At 44.4% G+C, this 13,485-nt stretch overlaps 1 protein-coding gene across 1 annotated transcript; it reads right to left on the bottom strand.

Annotated features, from left to right (window-relative positions):
• Positions 1-11,700: 11,700 nt before the first annotated feature.
• On the bottom strand, positions 11,701-12,655 carry LOC120380649 (olfactory receptor 4D2-like). The gene has a single exon (XM_039498565.1). The coding sequence runs from the start codon at positions 12,640-12,642 to the stop codon at positions 11,701-11,703; it is 942 nt and encodes a 313-aa protein (XP_039354499.1). The 5' UTR covers positions 12,643-12,655.
• Between the last annotated feature and the right edge of the window lie 830 nt (positions 12,656-13,485).

The raw sequence follows: 13,485 nt of genomic DNA, 5'->3' as shown, positions 1-13,485 counted from the left end.
CCGGTGCTTGTAGAGTACCTAAGGGCCACATTTTAAAGGTATGTAGGAGACTTATGTGGTTTCTAGAAGTATGAATTTAGGGTTTTGAAAGTTTAGGGTCTCTGCCAATCTCAGTGGAGATAGGGCTCATCTCACCTCTAGATCACATGGAACAATATGGTCGCAAGTGGGCATAAGACAAAAGGCCATTCCATTCACTGGATATCTGACAGTCCGTAGTAGCGGGCACTTTTGAAAATGAAGTTGGCTGGAAAAGGCAGATGAGGGCTTTGTAACATGGGAATTGATTCAGATTTAACAAATTGCCCTGTGATGGGTTGGATCACAGAAACCCTCTTGGGAGCTGCCACCTGATGTGCCAAGACTACTTCTGCCCCTGCCTTCCCTGCCAGCTCGGGGTCCCAGCACCCTGTCTTGCTGAGCCATACACGCCCGTCTGCTCCAACACAGACCCAGAGGCTGAATTACTTGCCCCAAAGCTGCAGGTTTAGCTGAAAGCAGCTAACAGAAGTGTTCCTGTCTTTAACACTCAGACACCCAACTCCCAATGGTATCTAAACCCAAATAAATCCATTATACCCTGTATAAAGCTTATACAGGGTAAACTCATAAATTGTTCACCCTCTATAACACTGATAGAGAGATATGCACAGTTGTTTGCTCCCCCAGGTATCAATACATACTCTGAGTTAATAAATAAGTAAAAAGTGATTTTATTAAATACAGAAAGTAGGATTTAAGTGGTTCCAAGTAGTAACAGACAGAACAAAGTAAGTCACCAAGCAAAATAAAATAAAATATGCTAAATGTAGCAGGGTGGACCCCTGCTCCTGCCCTGAAGAGTTAAGAACAGCCCTGGGAGGGGGATGTGGCTGGAGAAAGCAGCTTTTAAGCTGGGCTGATTGGGAAGTGGCTGCAGCTGGGCCACGCCCAAATCAGGCCCAGCTGGCCCCTATAAAAGAGGCTGTGAGCCAGAAGCCGAAGAAAAAAAGTGTCTCTCTCTGCATTCAGAGGGAGATGGGCCTGGCTGCAGGGAGCTAGACCAGATACCTGAGTGGAGCAGGGCTGGGGAAAGGCAAAGGAGCTGGGGAGCTCCAGCCTGGAAAGCCCCAGGCTGCTGCCTAGCATTGGGCTAACAGGTACTGGGGGTTGCAGAGGCAACCCAGGGGTAGGCCAAGGCAGCAGGTCCAAACCCTCCTTGCCAGTGATGAATAGGCTAATAGTGCAGTCTGCCCCAGGATATGGGGCTAGACAATGACTGGCAGTGGCCATACACTGAGGCAAGGTGGGGATAGAGGGTGGGGGTTCCCTGGAGAGGGGACACCCAGAGAGAAAGGGGTTACTGCCAGGGGGCAGCACCCCATGTAAAAGGGCACCGGGGTCCAGGGAGGGACTCGGGGCCAGAGAACAGGTGGATCACTAGCCTGCAGAGGGCGCTCCATGCTGGAAACCAAGCTAATTCCCCGGAGTCACCAGCAGGAGGAGCCACAGGGGTGAATCGGACCTATTTACATAATCTATGTCTAATCAAACTGAATACAGATAAGATCCTCACCAGTTCCAGAATGCTCCCTTTTACAGACTAATCTCCTTTTAGCCTGGGTCCAGCAATCACTCACACCCCTTGCACACTGTCTTTTGTTCCAGTTTCTTTCAAGTATCCTGGGGGGTAGAGAGGCTCTCTCTTTAGCCAATTGAAGACAAAATGGAGGGGTCTCCCAGGGGGTTAATTAGACTTTCTCCTCACTCATATGCAAAGTCCAGCTCCAAGATGGGGTTTTGGAGTCACTTGGGCAAGTCACATGTCCATGCACGACTCACAGTTTTTTACAGGTAGAATCCATTGTTTACATGCTACCTTGAACATCCTCAAGTAGACTTCTTATGTGGAGTGGAGCATTCCAAGATCCATTGTCCTTTAAGTGTTTCATGATTAGGTACTTAATTTCAACATTCCTTTCTCTAGGAACTGACCAAATGCTCTACTAAGGTTATTTAGAAATCAAGCCAGTACACAGCCAACATTAATAACATTCATAACTTCTAATACAAAAATGATCCATGCATACAAATAGGATTAATACATTCAGTAAATCACAACCTAAACTGAGATATGTTACAAGGCATATGTAGCATAAAACACATTCTAAACATATTTCCATAAAGCCTTATGGGAGGTACCGTCACAGGCCCCTCTTTTTACTATTGGCTAAACAAAACCACCAGAAACAAATATTCTCGAGTTTTGGGGTGTTCAGCATCCAAGCTAGCATTCATTGTTGCCTTTATACTGACCATTCCCCCTCTATGTACATCAATGTTTATTTAGAATCTTCTGATGGATTTGAGGTGGCCTGTATGAAATGGACTGGGGATCTTTGTGCAGTTCCCTGATGATGTTTGTTCCCAGTACACAAACATCAACCTTACTGGCAATATAACTCCACCTTTGTGTCCCATTACTATAGAGAGGCACAGGGACATGAAGAAGAGAATCTTCTGTCATCTACAGCAAGGGTCCCACTAGGGCAGGGTAAATGCCCATTTTCAGGGAATGGTGAGTGGGGGAAGATTGCTCAGCTTCAGGTTCTATGTGTTCTATTAAAAATGTAAGACTTCATATCTTTGGGATAATGATTTGAACACTAAGGCCTAGTCCACACTACAGGGTTAGCTCAATATAACCTGCCTTGTGTAGACCTAGCAGAAGTGTCTTAGCTTAAATTTTGCTCCCGCCAATGTAAGTGGCTCTGTACACCAATTTACTAAAACCATCTCGCCAAGCATCGTAGACTCATGCTTGATGTAATTAGGCTGACACAGTGTCAGTGTACATAAGTACATAAGAACATAAGAACGGCCATACTGGATCAGATCAAAGGTCCATCTAGCCCAGTATCCTGTCTACCGACAGTGGCCAATGCCAGATGCCCCAGAGGGAGTGAACCTAACAGGCAATGATCAAGTGATCTCTCTCCTGCCATCCATCTCCACCCTCTGACAAACAGAGGATAGGGACACCATTCCTTACCCATCCTGGCTAACAGTCATTAATGGATTTAACCTCCATGAATTTATCCAGTTCTCTTTTAAATGTTTTTACAGTCCTAGCCTTCACAACCTCCTCAGGTAAGGAGTTCCACAAGTTGTCTGTGCACTGTGTGAAGAAGAACTTCCTTTTATTTGTTTTAAACCTGTTTCCTATTAATTTCATTCAGTGTCCCCTAGTTCTTGTATTATGGGAATAAGTAAATAACTTTTCCTTATCTACTTTCTCCACATCACTCATGATTTTATATACCTCTATCATATCCCCCCTTAGTCTCCTCTTTTCCAGGCTGAAAATCCTAGCCTCTTTAATCTTTTCTCATATGGGACTGTAGACGGGTCGGACTCACCCCCTCGGCGCCTCCTGCTGGCGACTCCGGGAATTAGCTCTATTCCAGCGCTGGAGCGCCCTCCACAGGCTGGTGATCCTCCTGTCCTCTGGCCCCCCATGTCCCTCCCTGGACCCGGTGCCCTTTTACATGTGGTGCTGCCCCCTAGCAGTAACCCCTTTCTCTCTAGGGGTCCCCTTCTCAGGGAACCCCCACCCTCTATCCCCACCTTGCCTCAGTATTGGCTACTGCCAGTCATTGTCTAGCCCCACACTATGGGGCAGACTGCAGTATCAGCCTACTCATCACAGGCAAAGGGGTTTGGACCTGCTGCCTTGGCCTACCCCTGGGCTGCCTCTGCAACCCCTAGTACCTGTTGGCCCTTCGCTAGGCCGCAGCCTGGGGCTTTCTAGGCTGGAGCTCCCCAGCCTTTCCCCAGCCCTGCTTCACTCTAGGTACCTTGCCTATAGCCCCTGCAGCCAGGCCCTTCTTCTTCTTCAGGCAGAGGAAGACTGACTGTGCTTCTGGCTTCCCTGGCCTTTTATAGGGCCAGCTGTGGCCTGATTGGGGTGTGGCCCAGCTGCAGCCACTTCTCCAATCAGCCCAGCTTTTAGAGCCACAGCTCTCAAGCCCTGCCAGGTCACTTTTTAAACCCCGCAGGGCAGGAGCAGGGGTCCACCCTGCTACAGGGACCCTCTCCAATCCCCTAATCATTTTAGTTACCCGTCTCTGAACCTTTTCTAGTGCCAGTATAACTTTTTTGAGATGAGGGAACCACATCTGTACGCAGTATTCAAGATGTGGGTGTACCATGGATTTATATAAGAGCAATAATATATCCATCTTATTCTTTATCCCCTTTTTAATGATTCCTAACATCTTCTTTGCTTTTTTGACCGTCTCTGCACACAGCGTGGACATCTTCAGAGAACTGGCCACGATGACTCCAAGATCTTTTTTCTGATTTGTTGTAGCTAAATTAGCCCCCATCATACTGTATGTATAGTTTGGGTTATTTTTTCCAATGTGCATTACTTTACATTTATCCACATTAAATTTCATTTGCCATTTTGTTGCCCAATCACTTAGTTTTGTGAGATATTTTTGAAGTTCTTCACAGTGTGCTTTGGCCTTAACTATCTTGAGCAGTTTAGTATCATCTGCAAACTTTGGCCTGGTCTACACTGGGGGGGGGGGGGTTCGATCTAAGGTACGCAACTTCAGCTACGCGAATAGCGTAGCTGAAGTTGAAGTACCTTAGTTCGAATTACTTACCCGTCCTCACGGCGCGGGATCGATGTCCGCGGCTCACCCATCGACGGCTCCCCCGTTCACGGTGGTGGAGTTCCGGAGTCGACGGGAGCGCGTTCGGAGTTCGATATATCGTGTCTAAATGGGACGCGATATATCGAACTCCGAGAAATCGATTGCTACCCGCCGATATGGCGGGTAGTGAAGACGTACCCTTTGCCACCTCACTGTTTACCCCTTTCTCCAGATCATTTATGAATAAGTTGAATAGGATTGGTCCAAGGAGAGACCCTTTGGGAACACCACTAGTTACCCCTCTCCATTCTGAGAATTTACCATTAATTCCTACCCTTTGTTCCCTGTCTTTTAACCAGTTCTCAATACATGAAAGGACCTTCCCTTTTATCCCATGACAACTTAATATACGTAAGAGCCTTTGGTGAGGGACCTCGTCAAAGGCTTTCTGAAAATCTAAGTACACTTTGTCCACTGGATCCTCCTTGTCCACATGTTTGTTGACCCCTTCAAAGAACTCTAATAGATTAGTAAGACACAATTTCCCTTTAGAAAAACCATGTTGACTTTTGCCCAACAATTTATGTTCTTCCATGTGTCAGACAATTTTATTCTTTACTATTGTTTTGACTAATTTGTCCAGTACCGAGCTTAGATTTACCGGTCTGTAATTGCTGGGATCACCTCTAGAGCCCTTTTTAAGTAGTGGTGTTACATTAATTAGCTAATGCAGACACTGTGTTGCTTATGTTGACTGTTACTGACTTTCAGGAGCTGTCCCATAATGCCCCTGTCATAACTGTAAAGGGAAGGGTAACAATCCTCCTGTATACAATACTATAAAATCCCTCCTGGCCAGAGGCACCAAAATCCTTTTACCTGTAAAGGATTAAGAAGTTCAGGTAACCTGACTGACACCTGACCCAAGGGACCAATAAGGCGACAAGATACTTTCAAATATTGGGAGTTGGGGGAGGCTTTTGTTTGTGCCCTTTTTTTTGGGTGTGTTCACTCTTGGGACTAAGATGGAGCGGACATCAATCCATGTTCTCCAAATCTTTCTGAACAAGTCCCTCATATTTCAAACTTGTAAGTAACAGCCAGGCAAGGTGTGTTAGTTTATCTTTGTTTTCTCAACTTGTGAATGTTCCCTTTGCTAGATGGATGTTTATCCCTGTTTTGTTGTAACTTTGAAAGTAAGGCTAAAGGGAGTTCCTCTGGGCTCTTTGAATCTGATTACCCTGTAAATTTATTTTCCATCCTGATTTTACAGAGATGATTTTTACCTTTTTTTTTAAATAAAATCCTTCTTTTAAGAACCTGACTGATTTTTCCATTGTCCCAAGACCCAGGGGTTTGTGTCTTTGATCACTTTGTAACCAATTGGTTAGGATATTACTCTCAAGCCTCCCCAGGAAAGGGCTTGCGGGGATATTTTGGGGGAAGAGGAAGGCCAAGTGGTCCTTTCCCTGTTTCTTGTTAAATCACTTGGTGGTGGCAGCATACCAGAATTTAACCTAAGCTGATAGAAATAAGCTTAGGGGAGCTTTCATGCAGGTCCCCGCATCTGTACCCTAGAGTTCAGAGTGGGGAAGGAACTCTGACAGCTCCACATTGACAATACAGTCTGTACAAGTGCTCCTGGTGATGATGCACAACGCTGACACAAGGGGCCAAGTGTGCATGCAAACAAGTATTTTAATAACTGTGGTGGCTGTATGCTGAAGTAAGTTAGGTCAACATAATTCTGTAGTGTAGACATGGCCTTGGGGTTAGGGTGATGCAAAGAAAATTAGGACACAAGTAAACAAGACAAAAAACCCTGTGTATTAAGGCTGGAATAATTAATTCCAGTCAATGTGCAGTCACTGAGAGTTGGGCACCTAACTCCCTTAGGCCACTCTGACAATCCATGTCACAAATCACTGCCTGGAGCAAGAGTCCACTGTATTGTTCCACATTCTGCAGCACCTAGAGCCTACTTACTGCAGAGTCAGTTTCAAGTCCCTTCACAGGGCCAAGCCTATTCCCAGGCCCTCTCCATGGAACTCAGTGGATTTGTAGCCAGGATACATTGGGCCCATGCTGCTGAGCTGTTTTCTATTCACTCCTCTGCTAATGCCCACTGGGGATAACCACAGCTCGGTGGCCCTCATGGGAATTTTCTATGAAATTCCCCATTCGGCCTATTTTTTAAATTGCTTTAGTTGCTCTCAACACCTGAATCCCTGGGCTCTTGATACACCTTTGAACACCATGCAGAAGCTTAATGTTGTGGAAGGGACTGGGATAGATTGTGCCCAACGCCCATTTGAAGGGACATGAGGTCTCAGTTCACACCCCATTTCCATGTGAATGCTACAGACATCTCACAGCAGGATTGCCCTGGATGGCTCAGGAGATTAGAGATGAAGCAGCTCTTTTCACCTCTAACTCACCTGTTCAAACCTAGCCCCAGTGAGTACTGGCCCAGTGTTCTTCCTCTCTGGCTTCTGAAGAAAGACTTTGTGTCTCAGCTCCTTGGAATCTTAATAACAGCACCCCCCAGACATCCCCTCCATCCAAGCTGGAATCAGCTGGCCCCCGATAGCAGCCTCAGCAGAAACCAAGGACACACTCTGACTAGAAGAGACCGTCTCAAAAGTGGAAGAGAGTAGTTCAGTCTCTCAGTCCCTGCAACTTCATGGCTTCACCATGGATACTGTGATAGCCCTCAAGGGCAACAATTGTTGCCACTCAAAAATGCAGTGGGTTTTGTGGGGATGAATTCAAAACTGATGCATATGATCCATCATTTTCTTATGATATATGGAGATATTCCTATCTCATAAATCTGGATGGGACCCTGAAAGGTCATTGAGTTCAGGGCCCTGCCTTCACAAGCAGGACCAAGAACTGATTTTATGCTAGATGCTGAAGTGGCCCCCTCAAGGAGTGAACTCACAACCCTGGTTTTAGCAGGTCAACACTCCTACCACTGAGCTATCCCTTCCACTGGAGCTATGTCATTTTGAGGATTCTTCAATGGTTGTATTTGCTGTCATGTTACTTTTAAGAATATTTGCCATAATTATTTGGAGACACATTTTCAAATGTTGCTTTTATTTTGCACTCTGAAAGAACTCCAGATTTACACACAAAAGCTACATATTTAGACAGGGATTTCAAAGGAATCTAAGGTAGTTTATTCACTAGATAAGAATTCATAAGAACTTGATTCAGGCCCAGGCTGTCACAGGTATTTAGGTGCCTAACTCCCATGGGCCTCGGGTCCTTGTTTCTCCATTGACATTCTTCGTGACTTTGGGAAATAGCCAGTACTTGGTGCTTCAAAGGAAGGCCAGAAATCACTTTGCCCAGTGGTGGACATGGGATGTAATTTTCCTCTTATGCCCACAGGCCATTAGGCACCAAATTAAATGGACAAATTTTCAAAAAAATCACAATACACTGGGTGTTGAATAAAGCTGTTCATGAAATGATTGGTTTGTTTGCCTGTTTGTCAAATTTTTTCTTGGGAAATATTTTGAGGTTTCTTCAAAAAACCCTAAAGACAAAAATAATAATAAATAAATAAACCAAATGTAACCCTTCTGCCCCTCTGAGTTGGCAGCAACAAGGGCCGGGTTCAGTATCCAGGGGTTCCGTTTCAATAACGCAATGCAAAACCGGCTCGAGTCCCCACCCAGTGACCTGGGACAATTACATACCACCCCCCTGGACACATCTGGGAGGCAATACTTCCCCTCTTGCAAGCACGGAGTCTGAGTGTAGCAAAATCCTTTTAATAAAGGAGGGAAACAATGCGGCATTACGCTGGGGAAACACCACAAACAGGATTCATAACATAAACCATGAGCAAAAGACCCACCAAGTAAGTTTTGGCAATGTCCTTTTCCCCTTAGGGTCTTAAGTCCAATCACTTCAAAGTCCAACAACCCCAAAATATCTGTCCCTGGTCAGTGCCGCCCCAGAGTTCAAAAGTTTATCTGCAGAGTTTTACCCCCCGAGCCTGGGTGGAAATGGGGGAGGCACACAGCGTGTTAAGGGGCACTTTACGTGGGCTGGGGCCGACTGACCTGCCTCTCCGTGGAGTTCTGCTGCAGCCTTCACCATGACCAGCTCCACTCCACGAGCTGCGACGCTCCTCCAGCCGACCCATGAGCCGCTCCAGCCGTCCCCGCAAACCGCTCCACTCCACTCGCTCACTGTTCCGTGGGCTGCTCCAACCGTCCCACAAAGTGCTTCGCTCAGCTCCGCTCTGCTCACTGTTCCATGGGCTGCTCCAACTGTGCTGCAAACTGCTCCCCTCTGCTAGCCACTTAGCGATAGACCTTCAGGCTCCCCTGCTAGTTAACACAGCACTCAGCTCAGTAAGTTTAGCTCTTTTAGTGATTTCAGCTTGTAGTAGGGGAGCCCCAGTGCTGGTGCACCATTGGCCCAAAGTGAATTCAGCTCAGCAGCCTCTAGATGGACTCCTAATGGAATCAAAATTAACTCTGCTCTTCAACAGTGGAGAGAGAAGGAGGTGCAATTGGTGTTCCAGGCCCTCAAAAGGCACCCAAACCATCAGGTACACATATCAGTCCTCAGCCTCTCTCAATTCACTGGGTTTTGGAACCCATGTCCCTTGTCTAGCGACTGCTACTTAGTTGATGGTGAGGTCCTCTGTCATAAAACAGGTTCATAGTCCCTCATTCACATAATCAGCGTAACAACATTTTATTCCTCTTGCCCCAATAACAGAGAAACTGAGGATCACACAGCTGTCAAAGTCATCATTTTAGGCTGCCGTGGACTATGCTAGGTGGGGTGGGTGTGCCTATGCAAACAAGATCAGCCCCTGAAATTCTTTTCCACACTTGCCATAATTCACAACCAGATGTCAGGGTAGAGCTCATCCTGACTCTGCTTACACAAACAAAACCTGATATTTTTTCTTTAGAAAAAAACAGAAATTTCATTGAGAACTGATTTTTTGAAGAAATTTTCAAGGGGAAACATCAGATGAGTTTGAAAATGAAAAGTTAAAAACAAAGGAATTGGAAATTGTCAAGGAAAAAGCCAACATTTCTGAGTGAAACATTTAGTCAATAATTATCTTATTTTTGACATTTCAAAAGGTCAGTACTTTTGGCATTTTTGGTGTGTTGAAAATAAGATGAAGTGAAATAATAGAAAGAAGCCCATTTGTGTGTTCTTGTTATGAGCAGAGGTGTGTGTGTGTGTGTGTGTGTGCGTATGTGTGTGCATGTATAAAAGACTAGCTCTGGGCCTGGTAAGAAACAGGGCGAGACAAGAGCAAAAGGAAGAAAGCAAAGCAGCAGTCTGTAAGTACAGTGTGAACCTGTGAAGAGCCTACAAAGACGTTCTTGGCTTGTGGATGAACTAAGCTTGGATCTGTAAACTAAGAAACTACTCCTTTTGTCTTTGGTTCCCCCTCCTACAGAGAAGCAGGAATTTGTACATTCCTTGTAAATAAACAAGTTTGCAACAAAGAAAGTAGCAGATTTTATCGTCATTTTCTACTTCCAGCTGGAACGAGCTACCAGGCCCCAAATTCTGGCTATCCACTTGTGTCAGCAAGGGGCAACATATCCAAACTCATGTTATTGAGATCAATGCAGGGGTAAATAGGTGAAATCTAATGGTTTGTGATATACAGAAGGTCAGACCACATGATCTCTTGGTCCATTTTGGGCTTAAACTCTAGGAATCTATGGCTTTATAGAGCTGCTCTCCACTATGTTGGCATCTGGTTTTAACAGATTTTAACACATTGATTATTTCCCCCTAAAAGGTTGGACTGACACAAAGAGGAAACAACCATGGTGTCATAATGACATTTGAGAAGCGTAATTTGACATTGATAAGAGGAATCCATTTTCTGGATTAACACCCACCAAAAATAACCCATATATTCACCCAGGGTCATAAAATGCAGTATATAAAGTATAGGAGGAAAAAGGCATAGAACCATCAGCCAGCTACTCTGTATTAATGAATTTATGGAAATTAATACCCTCAAAGAACACACAAGAAACATGAATATGCAATTGTTTGCTTAATTGAGACTAAAAGCTTTATAATACAATGTAGAAATCCCAAGTTTTAGAAGAATGTTAACCTTGATGGACCCACTAATTAATGAAAATGACACCTCAAAGGGCCTGATTCTCGTTGATTGGCCAAGCCTATGAAGTTCTCACAATCAATTCGACAGCATTTCTCTGTCTGTCTGTCTGTCTATATACTCTGAAAACTTTTGAATAGCACATCTGATCAGTTCCAAAATTTCAGGGCCTATTTTAGGAATCAAAAGTAGACATAGAACCACCGCTATGGGGGAAGGATGGAGGCCCTGGTATTGGAGGAGGGCAGGATGAGGGGCACAAAGAACTTCTGGTGGAGGGGAGATTGGTGGAGCTCCAGGGAGGAAGGCTAAAAACACATCTATTTGTGTAACTATTCACACAAATTATTACCAAATACTTCATCTATGGTAATTCATTCTCCTAAACTCAGGAAAATATATAAGAAATGTAGTCATAAGGGCTAGAGAATATATGGAGGTATAGAAATGCCCTAAGGTTATCAGACAGAAATATTACAACATTTTAGGAGAAAATAAATAGATCTTTCAAGATTACTAAAGTTAGGCCACCTTTCGAACTCATAGCTATAGTACAAAGTTGGTTATTGACTCAGAGAAGGACCAATTCACCATTATTGCTAGCAGCCAGATCTGTGAGAGCTCATGTTTGGAGAAGGACAGATCCACCAACGTTAGTAGCATGGAATAATAAAGTATGGGAAATCCTTCCAATGGAGAAAATGGCAGAGATCCCTAGCTCAGGGTCAAGTAGAATGCATAAGCAATTAATACCATGTTTGGCAGCTGAACATCACAAAAAAACCTTCATGCTAAGAGGCTCACCAATACAATTTTCCCCCATGTCACATACAGGAATTATGAATGAAAACATTTAATATGATGGGAAGTTCATGCAAGTTATTACAAAATGGAAAAAAAGCTCATCCAAGATAAATTCCATCCTTATAATTTCCTCTCTGAGAAAAGGGTTCTTCTCATCAGATTCCTGATGGCTTTTTTCATTTCGGCATTTTTCAGGGTGTAGATCATTGCATTCATCATTGGGGTGATTAGGGTGAAAAACACTGAGGCCAACTTGTCCATGGGGAATTTCCGGAAGGGCCGAGCGTAGATGAAAATGGAAGGTATGAATTGTAAACACACAACTGTGATCTGGGTTCCACAGGTGGACAGAGCTTTGCGCTTCCCATCAGTGACATGTTTCTTTATCTTGACTAAGATGATGGTGTATGAAATGAGCAGGATGATGAACATTACTATGACGAGCATCCCGCTGTTGGATACCATCAGTAACTCAACCAAGTAGGTGTCAGTGCAGGCCAGTTTGATGACTTGTGGGACATCACAGTAGAAATTATCCAGGATGTTTGGACCACAGAATGGCAACTGGAGGACCAGTGCGATCTGAACAATTGAGTGAGCCAATCCACCCATCCATGCCCCTGCCACCAAGCCCACACACACACCCTGGTTCATGATATTCAAGTAACGCAATGGTTTATAGATAGCTACATACCGATCAATTGCCATCAACACAAAAACGAAAATTGCAGCACCAGCAAAGAAGTGGAAGAAGAACATCTGGAGGATGCACTCATTGAATGAGATGGCTCTGTGCTCGGAGAGGAGACCCAACAGCAATTTGGGAGCAGTAACTGATGAGTCGCTGACATCTAGGAAAGCCAAGTTGGCCAGCAGGAAGTACATGGGGGTGTGGAGCTGGTGCTCAGTTATCACTGTGATGATAATGGTAACATTTCCCACCCAAGTTGTAAGGTACACTATGAAGAAGATGATGAAGAGGCATCGCTGAATCTCAGGACTCTGGGTGAGTCCCAAAAGGACAAATTCTGTCACTGTGGAAGTGAGGTTCTGCTGTTCCATTTACTAGCCTCAAAACATGCCTACAGAGGCAACTGTAATAATTAGTATGAAGAAGTTCTTATTACTCCCTCCTTAAATTCATAATGTTAAGTAAGTATTAACTCCTCTTAACTGAATTTGGTTTAGGAATTTTCTTAGCTCACTAAATTCAGTCAGCCTCAGTGGTGGGCAACCCTGCTTCAGCAGAACCTAGGAGCTACACCAGTGGTCATCATCCATTCTGAGGTTATTGGGAGTGAAGGAGAGCAGCGTACAATTCAAGCTCATGTCTAACTTCTCTCTCCATTCACCTTCCTGCAGTTCTGATGCTGCACATCTCCTCAGGCCCAGAGGGACAGGGTTGAGTTGAATATGGGTTTCAGAGAGTGCTTTTAAATTGGACTTCTCAGAGTCCAATGATTCTCAAAATGCAGGTCACAAAGAAGTGTCAGGAGATCATGATGACCAAAATGCCGTTCGTATATTCACAAGTGGCAGTGAAGTCCCAGGTAGCTCCTGGTCTAGACTGAAGAGGAATTGGATTGAAAATTTTGAGAACCACTAATTTATGGGATTCACATACCCAACCTGTGGCCTTGATATGAGAGGTATTGATCATCTGTAGCCCACATTAACAAAGTGATGGTAGTTGTCCTCTTCTAGTGGCTACAAGAAGAGAAGGAATTAAATCGTATTCTCTTTAGCAGAAATTGCATGTGTTCCCACATCTGAAATAAATATAGTTACTGTAATGAGATGTCCATGGATTCTGGTGCTTAATTTTAAATACCTCTATTTAAAAGCTGTGAACACCGAAATATTTCCATGAATGAATCGAGATATAAATACTGAAAACTACTGTGG

The sequence above is a fragment of the Mauremys reevesii genome, linkage group 13 (assembly GCF_016161935.1).
Source record: "Mauremys reevesii isolate NIE-2019 linkage group 13, ASM1616193v1, whole genome shotgun sequence".
In the NCBI taxonomy this organism is placed as follows: domain Eukaryota; kingdom Metazoa; phylum Chordata; order Testudines; family Geoemydidae; genus Mauremys; species Mauremys reevesii.
This window is presented reverse-complemented; position numbering and strand designations above follow the sequence as displayed.

Bases quoted from the DNA above. Each gene is read 5' to 3' on its own strand.
- LOC120380649 (XM_039498565.1), bottom strand. From the start codon at position 12,642: ATGGAACAGCAGAACCTCACTTCCACAGTGACAGAATTTGTCCTTTTG.